General features: G+C 42.4%; 1 protein-coding gene across 3 annotated transcripts in view; it reads left to right on the top strand.

Annotated features, from left to right (window-relative positions):
- Positions 1-15,642: 15,642 nt before the first annotated feature.
- Positions 15,643-18,683, top strand: part of LOC109900106 (proteasome activator complex subunit 4B) — a 91,485-nt gene continuing 88,444 nt past the window's right edge. For 2 of the 3 annotated variants that reach the window (XM_031835172.1, XM_031835173.1), the window contains exon 1: positions 15,651-16,153. In XM_031835172.1, the coding sequence (XP_031691032.1) occupies positions 15,957-16,153 (197 nt within the window). In that variant the 5' untranslated portion in view covers positions 15,651-15,956. Of the gene's footprint in view, positions 16,154-18,683 lie in introns of all 3 variants that reach the window. The other variant, XM_031835174.1, reaches the window with a different exon arrangement.

Here is an 18,683-nt window from a genome sequence, read left to right on the forward strand (position 1 = left end):
GCTACAGCTGACAGACTGGTAGTCCTATCATTTGTAGTAGACAGCTACAGCTGACAGACTGGTAGTCTGAATACAGTCGTATTCTACCCGAATAAGTTAGTCAGCAACATAGGCATCCACCTTAAAACAACTTCATGTTAATTGAATCTCTAGCAAGCTAGCTACCTAGCTATAGCTAATTGCTCACATCACCTACTTACTGGCAACCAGCCTACTACCAATCTGTGCTACTACGATGTGTGTCAAAAAAATAGTATTGAGGAGGGTTGCCTGGACGCAAGGGAGAACATATATGACCATATTAGAGACACATTTTTCCCTCAGATTACACAGACCCAAAGAATTAAAAAACAAACCCGATTTTGATAAACTCCCATATCTACTGTGTGAAATACCACAGTGTGCAATCACAGCAGCAAGATTTGTGACCTGTTGCCACAAGAAAAGGTCAACCAGTGAAGAACAAATACAACCCATATTTATGCTTATTTATTTTCCCTTTTGTACTTTAACCAATTGCACATCGTTAAAACACTGTATATATACATAATATGACCTTTGAAATGTCTTTATTGTTTTGGAACTTCTGTATGTGTAATGTTTCCCGTTCATTTTTATTGTTTATTTCACTTTTGTATATTATCTATCTCACTTGCTTTGGCAATGTTAACATGTTTCCCATGCCAATAAAGCTCTTTGAATTGAACAGCAGATGGTTGTGGTCTTGACTTGTAAAAGAGCAGTTATTGCATCTACCACCAGGTGGTAGTGTTGTCATGTGCATGGTTTTTAGTGCGCTTGCCGTCTACTTTTTCTTCTTTGAGATTGCATCCAACTTTTAGGTGCATAAACCTCCACCGTACTGAAGTGTGAGGCCAGTCACGGCCTACCTACATCCAATTCAGGTACTACAAAATGACCCTGCCAACTATTAATCCTCACAACACCCCATTCCACTAATTTATCCTATCTAATCCTACTCCAGGCTAACGGTCTGGGAGGACAGAACAAGACCAATCAACAGCCCCCTCAACACTTCTGCAGTAAAACCTTGCAATCCCAAATACTTCTGCAGCTGCCACCACAACCTCACATTTTCTGTGACTTACTGTACGATCCATTTCTGCAGTACAGTTGACAACCATGGCTATGAATCCTGTTTGGCCCTGTCCGGGGGTGTCCTCGGATGGGGCCACAGTGTCTCCTGACCCCTCCTGTCTCAGGCTCCAGTATTTATGCTGCAGTAGTTTATGTGTCGGGGGGCTGGGGTCAGTTTGTTATATCTGGAGTACTTCTCCTGTCCTATTCGGTGTCCTGTGTGAATCTAAGTGTGCGTTCTCTAATTCTCTCCTTCTCTCTTTCTTTCTCTCTCTCGGAGGACCTGAGCCCTAGGACCATGCCCCAGGACTACCTGACATGATGACTCCTTGCTGTCCCCAGTCCACCTGGCCATGCTGCTGCTCCAGTTTCAACTTCCACCTGATTGTGCTGCTGCTCCAGTTTCAACTGTTCTGCCTTATTATTATTCGACCATGCTGGTCATTTATGAACATTTGAACATCTTGGCCATGTTCTGTTATAATCTCCACCCGGCACAGCCAGAAGAGGACTGGCCACCCCACATAGCCTGGTTCCTCTCTAGGTTTCTTCCTAGGTATTGGCCTTTCTAGGGAGTTTTTCCTAGCCACCGTGCTTCTACACCTGCATTGCTTGCTGTTTGGGGTTTTAGGCTGGGTTTCTGTACAGCACTTTGAGATATCAGCTGATGTACGAAGGGCTATATAAATAAATTTGATTTGATATGAATACTAAGAAACCCACTCTACCACTCTTCTTCCGAACACTCTCTATTAGTATCTGCCTACTCACAGGAATCCTGTCAGGATCCCTCACCCTGTACACATCTTCCTCTACCACTCTCTTCACTGCTTCAGCATACAACACTTTCTGTACTAATCTGAGCCTCTTCAACATTTAATGCCACCAATGTTATCACACCTTTGAATGGAACCCTGCTCCAGAGGTGCTCTAGCCTTCAATGGGTCAGGTACGCTTTATACCAGTGGTCACCAACCGGTCATCGTGATCTCCAAGGCATTCCTAGTGAATGGAACCCTGCTCCAGAGGTGCTCTAGCCTTCAATGGGTCAGGTATGCTTTATACCAGTGGTCACCAACCGGTCATCGTGATCTCCAAGGCATTCCTAGTGAATGGAACCCTGCTCCAGAGGTGCTCTAGCCTTCAATGGGTCAGGTACGCTTTATACCAGTGGTCACCAACCGGTCATCGTGATCTCCAAGGCATTCCTAGTCAATCTCCAAACATTTCTGTAGAAAATCCAATGATAAAGGCATAAAGGCTTGAGCTCCTTTTATGTTGGTTATGTTTGTGTGTTGCTCTGTTGACGGTAGGTGCTCCTGATTCAGAAGCCCTGCTGCACCTGGTAGGCAAAGTGTTGCCATTTTCAACCATTTCATTTCTCTGAAATGACAAACTCCGCCTACCCAGCAGACCTGGAGATCTGTGGCTAAATCAAGTGTGCTTACTGCTCTGGCCAATCGAATAGCTCAAATGCCTACCTACAGCTTCCATGACCCCGGCTACAGCATGGTTTGATACAGGCCTACATTAGATTTAATAACTTTTAAAACTATGACCAGAGGGAGACTGTCAAAGAGCTGCTGTTTTTATGAGTGAGTTCATGTCAAACTTTTATTCAGCACTGTCACCACTATTACAATACATAAAATACGCTTCTCTCTACTTCCAATCGAGCTGCAGCTGCAATTAATTAGTAGCCAAGTGTATCGATAGCCCTGCGTTTGAATTATTATTAGCACCTCGTTTGGTCTATTTTAATATAGAGGAATATTTGTATTTATTAGGGATCCCCATTAGTTCCTGCCAACACATTAAGGCACTTACATTAAATATAAAACAAAATATAAACCAGTGCATCATATAACATTATTACACCACTACATATCTACCATACAAAATATATAATACCACCATACAACCTTGTTTCAATGTACGTGTGGGTAGAGTGCTGTGTACCTGTGTGTCTCTTCAAAGTCCCCCCTGTTCCATAAGGTGTATTTTTATTGGAGGGTTTTCATCTGATTCTACTGCTTGTATCAGTTACCTGATGTGGAATGGAGTTCCATATAGTCATGGCTCTATTTGTAGTACTGCCTCCCATAGTCTGTTCTGGACTTGGAGATTGTGAAGAGACCTCTGGTGGCATGTCTTGTGGGGTATGTATAGGTGTCTGAGCTGTGTGCTAGTAGTTTAAACAGACAGCTCAGTACATTCAGCATGTCAACACTTTTGACAAAAAAAAAGTAGTGATGAAGTCAATCTCTCCTCCACTTTGAGCCATGAGAGATTTACATGCAAATCATTGTTAGCTCCGCGTGTAGGCCGTCATTGTAAATAAGAATTTGTTCTTAACCGACTTGCCTGGTTAAATAAGGTAAAAAATAAATTAAATGTGCATTTAAGGGTCAGCCGTGCTGCCCTGTTCTATTTCACTTTCTCTGTCCCCTCGCTCTGGTCAGTCTCACCATCAGATGGAAGACTGTCCCCTCGCTCTGTTCAGTCTCACCATCAGATGGAAGACTGTCCCCTCGCTCTGGTCAGTCTCACCATCAGATGGAAGACTGTCCTCTCGCTCTGGTCAGTCTCACCATCAGATGGATGACTGTCCTCTCGCTCTGGTCAGTCTCACCATCAGATGGAAGACTGTCCCCTCGCTCTGGTCAGTCTCACCATCAGATGGAAGACTGTCCCCTCGCTCTGGTCAGTCTCACCATCAGATGGATGACTGTCCCCTCGCTCTGGTCAGTCTCACCATCAGATGGAAGACTGTCCCCTCGCTCTGGTCAGTCTCACCATCAGATGGAAGACTGTCCCCTCGCTCTGGTCAGTCTCACCATCAGATGGAAGACTGTCCCCTCGCTCTGGTCAGTCCCACCATCAGATGGAAGACTGTCCCCTCGCTCTGGTCAGTCTCACCATCAGATGGAAGACTGTCCCCTCGCTCTGGTCAGTCTCACCATCAGATGGAAGACTGTCCCCTCGTTAGATATTACTGCACTGCTGGAGCTAGGAACACAAGCATTTTGCTCCACCAGCAATAACATCTGCTAAACATGTGTACTGTATGTAACCAATAAAATGTGATTTGATTTGGGCTCCCAGTGCAGCTTTAATTCTGGGCTATTATATGGTAGTTCCTTGTCTGTATGTTCCTCGGTCAGAACAGGTAAACGGCCTTCATGGAATATCTTCATTTATCCACCATCTTTGCCCAGAACTTAATCGCACAGCTGACCAAATTATGCAAGATTTGATTTGTTTAAAACTTTTTTTATTTCATAGTTTTGATGTCTTCACTATTATATTACAATGTAGAAAATAGTAAAAATAAAGAAACCCTTGAGTAGATGTGTCCACACTTTTGACTGGTACTGTATATAATAAAACACCCTTCCAACTAACCGTAAACTCATTAAAAAATATTCCGCTACTTTGACACTATCTGCTCCTGCACCATGCCGACAGCTTGGGAGGACGGGACACCACTGCTCAACATACTCTAACTTTTCTGAAGTAAAATCTTGCATACCTAAATACTTCTCTGCAGCTGCCACTACAACATCAATTTTCTGTGATTTATGTTCCATTTCTGCAGTACAGTTGATAACCATTGCTATGAACACTAAGAAGCCAACCTTACTGAAGCATATATGTAAGTTTGAGCAAAATGTAGTTTTCTAGAAACAATTGGTCTGACGGTTTCCTGGGGATCAGACTGGTGAATTTGGAACCCAGGCAAGTCTGATGTACCATCGGCCTCCCTCCTTGCTTGCAGGAACAACAGAGGACATGGAGGACACACCCACCAGCCTAGTTGTGCCACGTAATAAGGATACCTGGACCACCTATTCAGATGTGCCTTTTGTTAAGTAAATCAGGTGATACACGATGCTAGGGAGGCTGGAGAGGGTTTTTATTCACCATTAATGGGGGAAGTGAAAATCTGACCCAAGATCAACTCTCAGGGTAACATCAACCTACTCCTAATGGCTCTCTCTGGGTATTGCCTCTGTTCATTATACATGTTGCCAGAGGGACCATGTTATAGTATTATGTACTAGCTAGGTACTGTATGTTCATGAAAACATGAACAAATGAATGATTTTATAGCTACTGCGATTGAAAACGTATTTTTTCATAACATCACAATCTAATATGACCATTTTGTACTTGTTAAAGGGGTGAGGCTCCATTCAGACAGTGTTGAGAACAGAGGTCAGTACTGGGGTCCCATGTGGCTCAGTGTTTTAGTTGTGATAATTGCATTGTTTGCTCTATAACCTGTTAGTCCATATGCCTTGCCACCGTGATATATAGGCCTAAGGCAGAGACAATAATTAGACAGTTCAACCAACCTTTGTTTTATCGGATAGACACCTGTCCAGTGAAGTCCACAAAGCATACTGTATGTACAGTAACAGACAGTTACATGACCTACAGCATGGTCAAGTAAGTTAATGTTTTTGTCATTTTCGTGCCACTATACTAACTATTGATTTAGAACCACAGAGCGTTACCTGCCTCCACTATTCCAGCACTATTTCAACGTCAACATCATCTAATCACCTCTGCTTAGTCTAATACAACTAAAAGATAGCAAAACAATTTAGTCCAATCAATGTAAGCTAAAATGTTGTCTGTCCATGGTTCTGATTTCTGTGTGCGTGCGTGCGTGCGTGCTTGCAAGTAAGTAGACTCACCCTACTTGTAGAAAACGCCAATGCCATCCTCTTCTCTTTCACGTTGACAAAATGGTCTATCACTCTCATACAGTACACACGTTACATTTTTGTTGTCCTAGGCTACCTGGCTAAAATGCTTGCTCGCTAGCCTATCTTCCATTCATGGGCAACGTTAGCTAGGTAACGTTATCTTTCTACATCTAGCTACACAACTTCCATCCTTTCAGACCAGGGGCACAACAATGCATGAATTAGTGGTTGGATCCAAATTGCCGTTATAATCATTGGCCAGTATGGAGAATTAAGTAAAACCACAAGTTCAAATCCCTATCTCCATCCATGGCTAATTTAGGAAAGGGACCATTTTAGTTAGCTGACTAGCTAGTCACCGGAGGAAAATATTACAACGAGATACAACAATTCACGTTTTTCTGTCAATAATGTATGCTCTCAATGGGATTTGATAGGAGTGATGCCAAATTCAAGCTGGCTCCCCTTCACACTTTTTTTGGGTGGACCATTCACAGTTGAGCTCGCTCAGTTTGGCTCAACGCTGATTGGTTAATATGTTATATTTTTTTCTCAAGGGAGGCCAGATGCTCGCTGGCTTCCCTTGCCTTCAATGCTCTGGGCGGCAACAATGCCATACTTGTTTGGATCAGACAGCACCAGATAGTTGACCTACACGAAGAGAGACAGAGGGGCGCTGTTTCACTCGCTCGGATGCTTTCTCCTGTGAGATACATTCAGCCTCTAGCGAATTGAAGGAAAATGATGAAACACAGAGACGAAAGATACAATCATTTATATAGAGACAACGTTGCACACAGAATGGAACCATATTGTTGAAAATGTTTTTTTTGTTTGTTATTGTCTTCAGAAAGAGAAAACATTGCACACAGAACGAGTTTTAGTTTTATTATTCCACAGATAAAACTGACAAAATGCAGAATTTACATTATTAATAATTGCAAAACACTCATTTAAAGTACATAAGACATAATACATTACACGAATAGAATACAGAACACTTGAAACATTATAGGACATATATCATGATGGAAATGGAAATATTAAAACGTGATATCCTTCACCAGGCGCACTGCAGCCTGCTCTTGCCTGCTCTGCAGTGACAGGAGCTGTGGTTGGACTACTCCACCTCTGGAGATGATCCTCAAGGCCCTCCTCTTCATCCAACTAACAGCATCCCACCATATTCCAGAGAAGGGCTGACCAGTGTAGTGTTGACTTTGACCAGATCTTCAGTGGGTAGGCCATTTCTGGCAAGAACAGTCAAAGTGCAGGTGTTTTGATGCCTTCCTCACTGACTGCTCCACATTGGACCATATTGCTGAAAACATTTATTTTTTTGTTACATTGTCTTCAGAAAGAGACAACGCTGCACACAGAATGGGACAATATTGTTAAAAACGTTTATTTATTTCTACATTGTATTCAGAAACAGACAAGGTTAAGGGTTGAAGGCAAGTGTGCCTATGGTGCAATGGACCTTACCATTGAAGAGGTAGTGAAGTCTACGTCGAGTCTACGTCTTACAGCCTCCGTGAAGACCATTTTCATGCAGTGCAACACATCTCCTTCGCATAGAGTTGATCAGGCTGTTGATTGTTGTCCCACTCCTTTTCAATGGCTGAACACGTTGTCGCACACATCAACCCAGAGCATCCCAAACATGCTCAATTGCTGACATGTCTTGTGAGTATGCAGGCCATGGAAGAACTGGGACATTTTCAGTGTCCAGGAATTGTGTACAGATTCTTGCGACATGGGGTAGTGAATTATCATAGTGAAACATGAAGTGATGGGGCGGATGAATGGCACGACAATGGGCCTCAGGGTCTCATCACAATCTCTGTCCATTCAAATTGCCATCAATAAAATGCAATTGTGTTTGTTGTCCGTAGCGCATGCCTGCCCATACCATAACCCCACCGCGACCACTGGGCACTCTGCTCACAACCACAGTTGAAATGGTAGAACGGTAGAGAAATGATCATTAAATTATCTGGCAACAGCTCTGGTGGACATTCCTGCAGTCAGCATGCCAATTACACACTCCCTCAAAACGTGAGACTTCTGAGGCATTGTGTTGTGTGACAAAACTGCACATTTTAGAGTGGCCTTTTATTGTCCCCAGCACAAGGTGCACATGTGTAATGATCATGCTGTTTAATCAGCTTCTTGATATGCCACACCTGTCAGGATGGGTTATCTCGGCAAAGGAGAAACGCTCACCAACAGGGACATAAATAAATTTGTGCACAACATTTGAGAGAAATTTCTTTTTTTTCAGGTCATGAAACATGGGAACAACACTTCGTTGCATTTATATTTTTGTTCAGTAAACTTTATGGGGAATTGATATCTGTTGATTTATTCTGGGTACTAACTCCTAAACTTGGGATAGGGTTAATTATCCCAAGTTTAGGATGAGGTCAGGTCACGTTAAGAGAGAAAGTAAAGTTTATGGCCGTATCACTTAGTTTCCTGCCTAGCACTTAAGATACAATGTTTGTTCAGATGTGTAGGAGGAGACTCAGCCTATGAGAAACAGAAAAATATCAGTGCTTGTTTATTTATTTTAATTTTAGCTTTATTTAACTAGGCAAGTCAGTTAAGAATAAAATCTTATTTTCAATGATGGCCTAGAAACAGTGGGTTAACTGCCTTGTTCAGGGGCAGAACGACTGATTTAACTTGTCAGCTCGGGGATTCGTGTGAGCAATGTCCTTGTGTAATGCAGCTGTATTGATCCTCGTGGAAGAATAAACTTGGTTTGAGCTTTAATAGTGTCTGTAGAGGTTTTACTCTGAGAATTACAACCTAACACTGATCTTGAAATGATTTATTTCCCCCTGTGTTTTACTTGCTGAAGGCCCCAGTCATCCCTGCCTGTACCTGACATTGTTGAAGAACAAGTGCCTCATGTCTAAAACATGGGGAAAATATTGTACATAACATTGTAACATATTTGATTAGTTTCTGACCTTTCAGCCCACAGGCTCCATGTGCTGTAGTCTCTCCAAAACTGGACGCTCGCATCACACTGGCACAGGATGTCTGTGCACCGGATGGTCTGAAGGATGCACTCCTGTTGGACTGGAAAACAAAGAGACATTTAGTCAGTGGTGGGTCTTTTTCAATGCTGTATCAGCATCTTTATCTGGACAGAAAATCCATTGTTTATCATAACACAAACCCACCTTGGACAACGGGACAAGTGTTCCCTCAACACCCAATCCTTATGTCTCATTGTTTGTTCTTCCCAATCAATAGTCTGGATATTTGTCTTCTGCCAAGGTGGATGAACTACATTTTTAGGTAAATACAGGGCCATTTCTCTTTCCCAACGGAAAATGGCAGCTGCAGACCCCAGTGTTGTCAATGGGATTCTGGGCCGCCCGTCAGAAAGACAAGACAAAAGTACATTTTACTAGCTAGCTAGGTTGATTACTAAAATGGTAACATTGATATGTAAATACCATAACCTACAGACTTGACTATAGTAACAATAAAATAGACTCTACTTTGGTCTATCTGCACATCTAAAATCCTACTATGTGGATGGGACATTTCTGCTGGGATGGACTTTCCTCTTGAGACTTAGAGTCATAAGTATAGCCGTAGAGCTCATCGCAATACTGCGATCGTCTGAAAGGGACTGACATGCAGGGAGGGAACATAATGATTTGGACACTGGCCAGCAGTCCACGATTTCTACTAGCATTCAGGTCCTAAATCTGTGGCATGTGATGTTTGTAAAGGCAAAATGTCACTGCTGTGTCAGGCAGTTTGGCACATTGTCTACTAGCAGTCTGAAAAGTACTAGCCTTGGGCTAGAGCGCACAAGCCATTTGTGAGCTAGCTAGCAAACTTTAGTTAATGTAGCTAACTAGCCAACCAAGGTGCCTAACTAGCTAGCCCACCAGGTGATATTTAGCATTAGCTCACCGTTCATGTAGTCAAACCTTTAAGTGGTGACATGTTAGCTAACCAATTATCCTTGCCATGGTGCCGGCCTAACGTTAGCTAACAAGTCTGACTACACGAACATTAACTAGCTAGCATAATATCCCTTCCCAGGTGGGCTAACGCTAGTATGATCCCACGTGAAAAAGTATGACTACACAAACCATGAGCTAATATTAACTAGCTGGCTAGCTCTCTAAAAACATGTCAATAAAAATGTCAAAACAGTCATTATGCTGGTTTACTTTTTACTTGTAAGGAAGGTGATGTGTGTTGTGCACGTATCTACAGTCGGTGGTTATCTAGCAAATGTTTATTAGCACCTAGCTAACCACAGATCTTTGACCTAACCAAAATAGCTTGTTAGCAGCTAGCAAACACTGCTTACCTTATCACACGGCTCCAGCACTGCCTCTCGATTACAGAGGTCAGAAAACGATCACATGCATGTGTGCTGATCGTATAAATGGTTACAATCTGGTACATAGCACAGAACCAGTTACAGGGGATACAAATAAAATTAATATATGATACCTCTCTAACCAATGAATTGTACACGTTATGTTTTCAGTTTGTGTGTGTGATGAGGGTATTATGAGGATTCTGTGTTATGCAATATAGCCCGTTACCATATATGTGATTGAATATTATCTGCTGTTGGCTTGTGTGGATGTATGTGTTATGCAACATAGCTGACTTGAGACATTGTTAACAGTTTCAGGGCCATGGGCCTTTCTCATGATGGAAAAATACAGAATAACATGTATTTATTTCAACTTTATTTAACCAGGTAGGCAAGTTGAGAACAAGTTCTCATTTACAACTGTGACCTGGCCAAGATAAAGCAAAGCAGTTTGACACATACAACGACACAGAGTTACACATGGAGTAAAACAAACATGCAGTCAATAATACAGTATAAACAAGTCTATATACGATGTGAGCAAATGAGGTGAGATAAGGGAGGTAAAGGCAAAAAAAAAGGCCATGGTGGCAAAGTAAATACAATATAGCAAGTAAAACACTGGAATGGTAGATTTGCAATGGAAGAATGTGCAAAGTAGAAATAAAAATAATGGGGTGAAAAGGAGCAAAATAAATAAATTAATTAAATACAGTTGGGAAAGAGGTAGTTGTTTGGGCTAAATTATAGGTGGGCTATGTACAGGTGCAGTAATCTGTGAGCTGCTCTGACAGTTGGTGCTTAAAGCTAGTGAGGGAGATAAGTGTTTCCAGTTTCAGAGATTTTTGTAGTTCGTTCCAGTCATTGGCAGCAGAGAACTGGAAGTAGAGGCAGCCAAAGAAAGAATTGGTTTTGGGGGTGACTAGAGAGATATACCTGCTGGAGCGCGTGCTACAGGTGGGAGATGCTATGGTGACCAGCGAGCTGAGATAAGGGGGGACTTTACCTAGCAGGGTCTTGTAGATGACATGGAGCCAGTGGGTTTGGCGACGAGTATGAAGCGAGGGCCAGCCAACGAGAGCGTACAGGTCGCAATGGTGGGTAGTATATGGGGCTTTGGTGACAAAACGGATTGCACTGAAGACATGAAGACAGGAACTGTGCAATGAGTTGGGGGGTGGTCACATTCAGAACGTAGTGTTGCGAGAACAAACAGTCTTTTGTTAGATAACAAGAGCCAGGTGCCTGATAACTGTATATTCTACACAGCTACAACGACTGACCGCTGAAGCGCTTAGGGGGCTGGGACCAGCCTCTGCTCCAACAATCAACAGATAGGCTGGGTGAGTCTAAACCACGCCCAGTCTCTACTCTGACAGGCCGGCTCGGAAGCAGGAACTAATTCTGTCAAGAGTATATTATAATATCTTTGTCAGGAACAAGTCAGTTCTCTGTTTTGCGCTGCGAGGTGGGACAGAGAGCCCGTATATACGAAAATTGCATTTACCACTTATTGCTTAGCTAATAAAAAATACATAGTATACAATCAGTGACTCAGTGTCATACTTATCCTGATACCAGATTCGAATTGACGCAACCCTAACAGTATGGACACATTTACATCAGCTTCTATGTTAACACTGCCATGTTGATCTGAGCCTTTCCGTTGGAAAACAACCAAATTGTTCACTTCACTCGCCGACTTTCGACTAAAGTCGACTTCGTTAGCCTTACTGCTTGACGGCACTGCCCTTGCTTGGGAAGCATGATGACAACCGCATGCGAAAGGAATGACCACCGGTGTTGTATTGAGGAGCTATTCAGTAGACTACTGTCTCTGGTCATTTCAGCACTATGATATCAGTGAAAATCACTACAAATGTAAAACTATAGCATTCACATTAAAAAAAATGAAAAAAACGACAATTTACTCTCATCATTGATCCTAACACTCTCCCAACCAACTTTGGGCAGACAGTTTGAAAAACTCATGGGAGTTTGACATCAATTTTGGGGAGACGGGTAGCCTAGTGGTTAGAGCGTTGGACTAGTAACCGAAAGGCTGCAAGTTCGAATCCCCGAGCTGACAAGGTACAAATCTGTTGTTCTGCCCCTGCCCACTGTTCCTAGGCCGTCATTGAAAATAAGAATTTGTTCTTAACTGACTTGCCTAGTAAAATACATTTAAAAAAGACACTCTTTTCATGGCACTTCAATACCGAAGTGAAATTTTCATAGCTGGTTAGGAGACCTTACACAGCAGGTTAGGAAACTGATCTTAAGGTTAGGAAAAGGGTTAGGGTTAGTGAAAATGCTCTCTTAACCTGCTACAGAAATCACTTTGTATCGAATTGCCTTGAAATGAGTGTGTTGTCAGGCAGATTTTCCAGCAGATCACTTTGTTGGTCACCTCCAGGGGTAGACTGAAATGCCAGATGGGCCGGTTAATTTTTTGCCTAGTGGGCCTGTCTAACGTTTTTTTAGTTTGTTGTTGCACAAACTTATAATTTACTGGCTAATAATTAGGGGCCCTCAAGGAAAACATGTGGTCGGTCTGGTGTGGGGGCCTCGAGGGGGGAAAAAATGGGACAGCGGATTAAAAATGGGCCGGTATGTTAGAAATACCAGGGCTGATTTTTAGTCCCAGTCCGCCCCTGGTCACCGCCTTTCAAAGTGTGTTGCATTCATAGAGATAGATAGAGGACTAATATTTGTATCTGTGCCATTGTAGAGTCTATGACAGCATGGGCAGCACCATTTGAGGAATTCTCTATTTTGAAGTAATCAATTTTCTTCTTCACGATTGGCTCATCTTTCCTGATGATCCGGTTGGACATGACTCTAACAGGGTCACCAGGAGAGATCAACCAATGAAGTTGAAAGTACCACCTAGTTGACTACAACCCCTCAGAGCACGTGTCAAACTCATTCCACAGAGGGCTGAGTGTCTGCGGGTTTTCGCTCCTCCCTTGTACTTGAGTGATGAATTAAGGTCACTAATTAGTAAAGAACCACACTCACCTGGTTGTCTAGGCCTTAATTGAAAGAAAAAAACAAAAACCTGCAGATTCTAGGCCCTCCATGGAATGAGTTTGACACCCCTGCCCCACAGTGTAAGCATGGGATGTTCTACTAAGCAAACATATGGAATCGTTTTAAGATGGTCATACTAATGATCATTTACACATATTTAACCCATTTTTGGGGGCACTAAACTACTTCTATATACACTGAGTGTACCAAACTAACCAGGTGAATCCAGGTGAAAGCTATAATCCCTTATTGATGTCATCTGTTATATAGGCTTCAATCAGCATAGATGAAGGGGAGGAGACAGGTTAAAGAAGGATGTTTAAGCCTTGAAAGTGGGCGCTTGCCTTTTGGTGGATTAATTTGTGGTTTCAGAGTAACCTGTAATGGACTTGTGATCTTTGTTTGTCTCTTCTGATAAGAGGGAAGAGGTGCTCTGTGTCACACAACTTGGGTCAATATCTGTTTCTTGCTTTGCTCTTAGGAGCAGAGCACCATTGAAAGAAGTGATTTCTGTTGGTGCATCGCAGACCTGGTGGGAAGCGTCAGTCGTTTTGATTCTGTCTCATAGCCTAACATGACTTTCTTAGGTTATCAGTTATACCGTTTAGCTTTTGTACTGAATACACTGTGTTGTTTCAGGTGCAATGTTGATGGTCATGCTGCAGCAGTTTGTAGGAGGGAGATTCCAAGATAATGGAAGTGTGCAGGAGGCCATCGGAAAGTGTCTGATGCAAGAGAGGCAGCTTGAAGTGGTCAGAGTAGTGCAGAAGGTGTTGTCTGCTGAGGCAGTTTAGAAATGGAGGATGGGTGAGGAATCCTGAGAGGTTTCCAGTGAGTAGATTTGTACCAGAACAGAGGGATAGGCCAACGAGAGATTTGTGCTTCAGTAAGGTTGGCTTCTTAGTGTTCATATCAATGGTTATCAACTGTACTGCAGCAATGCAATGTAAATCACAGAAAATATATGTGGTGGCAGTTGCAGATGTATATGAGATTTGACTTCAGAAGAATTACAGGGTGTGTTGCGGGGTGTCCTGTCGTCCCAGGCCATTGGCAGGGTGCAGATCGGGTCAAAGTAGTGGTATTGGGTTTTTATACTGGAGTGTAGGTGGTGTCTAGGGCTATATTTAACTTTCTTAGAGGAACAGGTCTAATGAAGAGCATTTCATGTAGGTAGGCTGTTTTATTTTATTTTTCCTTTATTTAACTTGGCAAGTCAGTTAAGAACAAATTCTTATATTCAATGACTGCCTAGGAACAGTGGGTTAACTGCCTGTTCAGGGGCAGAACGACAGATCTGTACCTTGTCAGCATGGCTTGTGTATGTATGCAATTCAGAGGGTGAATGGGCAAGACAAAATATTTCAGTGCCTTTGAATAGGGTATGGTATTAGGTGAAAGGCACACTGTTTTGAGATCTCATATGTTGTGGTGGTAGGTTGGGTGGAGAAGAGGTTGAGTTGATGACAGTAACTGGGAGTGTACTAGTGGTGGTTTTTATTGTTTCTTCAGCACAGAGGAAGTGGGCACTCTGGATCACGCGATTAGGAAGAAGAAATGTGACTTGCTTTGCTCTCTGGACCAGGGCACTGTTGAAAGTTGTGATAACTGGGTTGGTATTAAATGTTGAAGGTCAGTAGAAAGTGAAGGCTCCCCGTGTCTGATAGTTGCCGTCTGGTTCAACGCAGATCCAGTGGGGAAATGGAGAAGACGTTGTCTGTTTTGATGTAGTCTTTACCAGATAAGGTCACCCTGTAGGAATGCTTGTTCCTGAATTTGGTGTCAAGTTTATGGGCAGCAATATGTAGGAGGGTGAGGCCTAGATGTGGGAAGTGTGCAGGAGGGCTTGAAATGAAGGAATGTGTAGTTTTGGTGTAGGAAGTTAGTTGTGGGGCTAGAGATCAAAGGTGTCCGGTGAAAGGCAGGTTGCCGGGGTCATAGTAGTACATAAAGTATTGTTTGCTGTAGCAGTGAAGAGCGGTACAGGGTGAGGGATCCTGAGAGGATTCCTGTGAATAGGCAGAGACTAATAGTGATGCGAAGAATATGCTGTATGTGTCAGTAAGGTAGGTTTCTTTGCATTCATAGCTATGGTTGCCAATTGTGCTGCAGAAATTGATCGAAAGTCACAGAAAAGAGGTTGTGGCGGCAGAGAGATATTTGGCATTGCGAGATTTTACTGCAGAACAGTTTTCGGGGGTATTGAGTGGTAGATTTCTGTCCTCCCAGACCATAGGTCTGGAGTAGGATGAGATGTGGTGGTGGTTACTTTTTATTTTTTAGAGTGCTAATAGTTGGCAGGGTAATTGTTCCTTTCCCCAATTGTATAGTACTATATCACAAATATTTAAATTTGGGTCGGCAGTGAATGGCCTCCACTACAGTAGGTGGCGGTGTACGCTCCTTAAATTGAATGCAATCCCCCGAAGTTGTGTTTTGACTGGCGGAAATGACTGTAGGGGTCGGGGAGGAGTGGTTGCGTGAAAAGTCAGCCGAATGTAGCTTCGATTGTTGGCTAAGAATAAATTATTTTTAAGTGCCAATGCAATTTTTCAAGAAACCATCTTCAACTGAATCGAATATATACCGGATATAGTTATATCACTGCAAAATTGTGATATTTAGCTAGCTAGGATGTTAAAAAGCAAACATTAAGTTGTAGCTAGCTATAGAAGGATACAAACTAGCTACTTCGCGCTAACTTGTCAAGCAAAGAAGATAACAAAGACATTTTGGGAAATTGTAATATGAAAAAAGACGTGTCGGGGACATTAGGATTTGTCTCTCAAAAAGACATCGTCTACAACAAACTTCTGCCATATGCGGATATATTAGACGACGAATCCAATGTCATTTTGGGTCAAATCAAAGGGAACTTGGGCCGGGCTGTCCAGCTTCGAGAGATATGGCCGGGTGTCTTGTTTTGGACAAGGAAACTTTCCACGTAAGTGTGTTCTTACCCAAGTGTGACTTTCTAGTTAGCTGGTTGCCATTCACCTGCCCTGAGAACTAGCTTTAGGTAGTAACGAACATTTGCTTGGCCAAATAACGTTATTTGCTGATGTAGTTAGCAACTAGCCGACTCAACTCCATCGCAAATGGTGGAGTTTAGTCACAGACGAGTAAGTTATACATATATTTGGGTTGGCTAGGAGGCTAGCCAGTGGAGGCTAGGCTAGCTAAAGTTAGATTTCCGTTCGAAAGTGGGCTAACGGTACCGGTAGTAGCTTGCTAACATTCGCAATTTGACCGGCGTATTTTGAGCTCAGTGTAGGCATCACTGTCACTGACTCGGCCTTGTGGATTTAGCTCCCAGGATTAAGGTTAGCCAGGCAAGAAACCCTGAGGTAACGTTAGTTGGCTGAAGTTAACGAAGTTAGTTATCTAGCAAGCCAACATTAGCCAGCCAGAACAGTAGCCAGCTAACGTTACTCAACTTTAACATTTCAATACAGATTGCAAGCGAAATGGCTGTCTTAAATCACGATATGAGTAACGTTAACCATGGACACGGATAGTAACGCCGTGCTAACTATCAATTGCTGTGTCATTAAGACAGACTGAGCACGCTAGTTAGTTAATGTTATCTAAACGTAGCAAGTGGCTAGGGAAACTTTAACTACATAACGGACAAGCCCTCTAACGTTAGTGCATCTTGTTTGTAAGCATGCTTAACTCTATAGGCCTAACGTTAGTTACTACCAACTATATGTTTCGAACATCCGTTTCCCTGCGAACCTATCTATCCAGCTAGCTAATTGAGACATGTTACTGACATGTAACCTATTGTCTCTTTTACCTAATCATACCTTTACTTAGCTAGCTAAGCTAGCCAGCCATTGCTTAGTCACTCTGACGGTGTGGTTGGTACCATCTCAAGGGAATTGTTTGGCCCAAGGGAGGACTCAAGACTCGTGAAAGACTTGTGAAAGTCTGTTGTGTACACTTTCAAAGACTTCGGTGTTGACGGTTTTACATTAGTCCCATGATTTAGCTAGCTGAGTAGATAGACAACAGTGTGAGAATCTTAAGGCAAACATTACTTCATATTCCTCAAATGACAACAATATTTTCCACAAGGGAGTTCAGTTTTACTCTCACATGGCAATAAACTACACTGAACAAAAATATAAACACAACATGTAATGTGTTGGTCCCATGTTTCATGAGCTGAAATAAAAGATCCCATACACAAACACATTTGTTTACATCCCTGTTAGTGAGCATTTCTCCTTTGCCAAGATAATCCATCCACCTGACAGATGTGGCATATCAAGAAGCTGATTAAAGAGCATGATCATTACACTTGTGCAGCATGTACTGAGGATAAAAGGCCACTCTAAAATGGGAAGAATGGTCACACAACACAATACCACATATGTCTCAATATTTGAGGGAGTGTGCAATTGGCATGCTGACTGCAGGAATGTCCACCAGAGCTGTTGCCAGAGAATTGGATGTGAATTTCTATACCATAAGCTAATTCAACGTTGTTTTTGAGAATTTGGCAGCATGTTCAAATGGCCTTACAACCACAGACTATGTTTGGTATTGTGTGGGCAAGTGGTTTGCTGATGTGAACGGAGTGCCCCGTGGTGGTGGAGTTATGGTATGGGCAGGCGAAGCTACAGACAATGAACGCAATTGCATTTTATCGATGGCACTTTGAAAACACTGTGATAGTGTGATGAGATCCTGAGGCCCACTGTTGTGATGGCGGCAGATTAATGGCACATCATGATAATGCACGGTCCCATGCCGCAAGGAACTGTACACAATTCCTGGATGCTGAAAATGTCCCGGTTCTTCCATGGCCAGCGTACTCACCAGACATGCCACCCATTGAGCATGTTTGATGCTCTGGATCGACAGTGTGTTCCAGTTCCCGCCAATATCTAGCAACTCCACTAGAGGTCGACCGATTATGATTTTTCAACGCCGATACCGATTATTGCAGAACCAAAAAAGCTGATGCCGATTAATCGGCCAATTTATTTTATTTGTAATAATGATAATTATAACAATACTGAATGAACATTTATTTTAACTTAATATAATACATCAATAAAATCAATTTAACCTCAAGTAAATAATGAAACGTGTTCCATTTGGTTTAAATAATGCAAAAACAAAGTGTTGGAGAAGAAAGTAAAAGTGCAATATATGCTATGTAAGAAAGCTAACGTTTCAGTTCCTTGCTCAGAACATGAGAACATATGAAAGCTGGTGATTCCTTTTTTTATTTTATTTATTTTATTTTACCTTTATTTAACCAGGTAGGCAAGTTGAGAACAAGTTCTCATTTACAATTGCGACCTGGCCAAGATAAAGCAAAGCAGTTCGACAGGTAAAACGACACAGAGTTACACATGGAGTAAAAACAAACATACAGTCAATAATGCAGTATAAACAAGTCTATATACAATGTGAGCAAATGAGGTGAGAAGGGAGGTAAAGGCAAAAAAGGCCATGAT

Source organism: Oncorhynchus kisutch, linkage group LG11 (assembly GCF_002021735.2).
Source record: "Oncorhynchus kisutch isolate 150728-3 linkage group LG11, Okis_V2, whole genome shotgun sequence".
NCBI classification, from domain to species: Eukaryota; Metazoa; Chordata; class Actinopteri; order Salmoniformes; family Salmonidae; genus Oncorhynchus; species Oncorhynchus kisutch.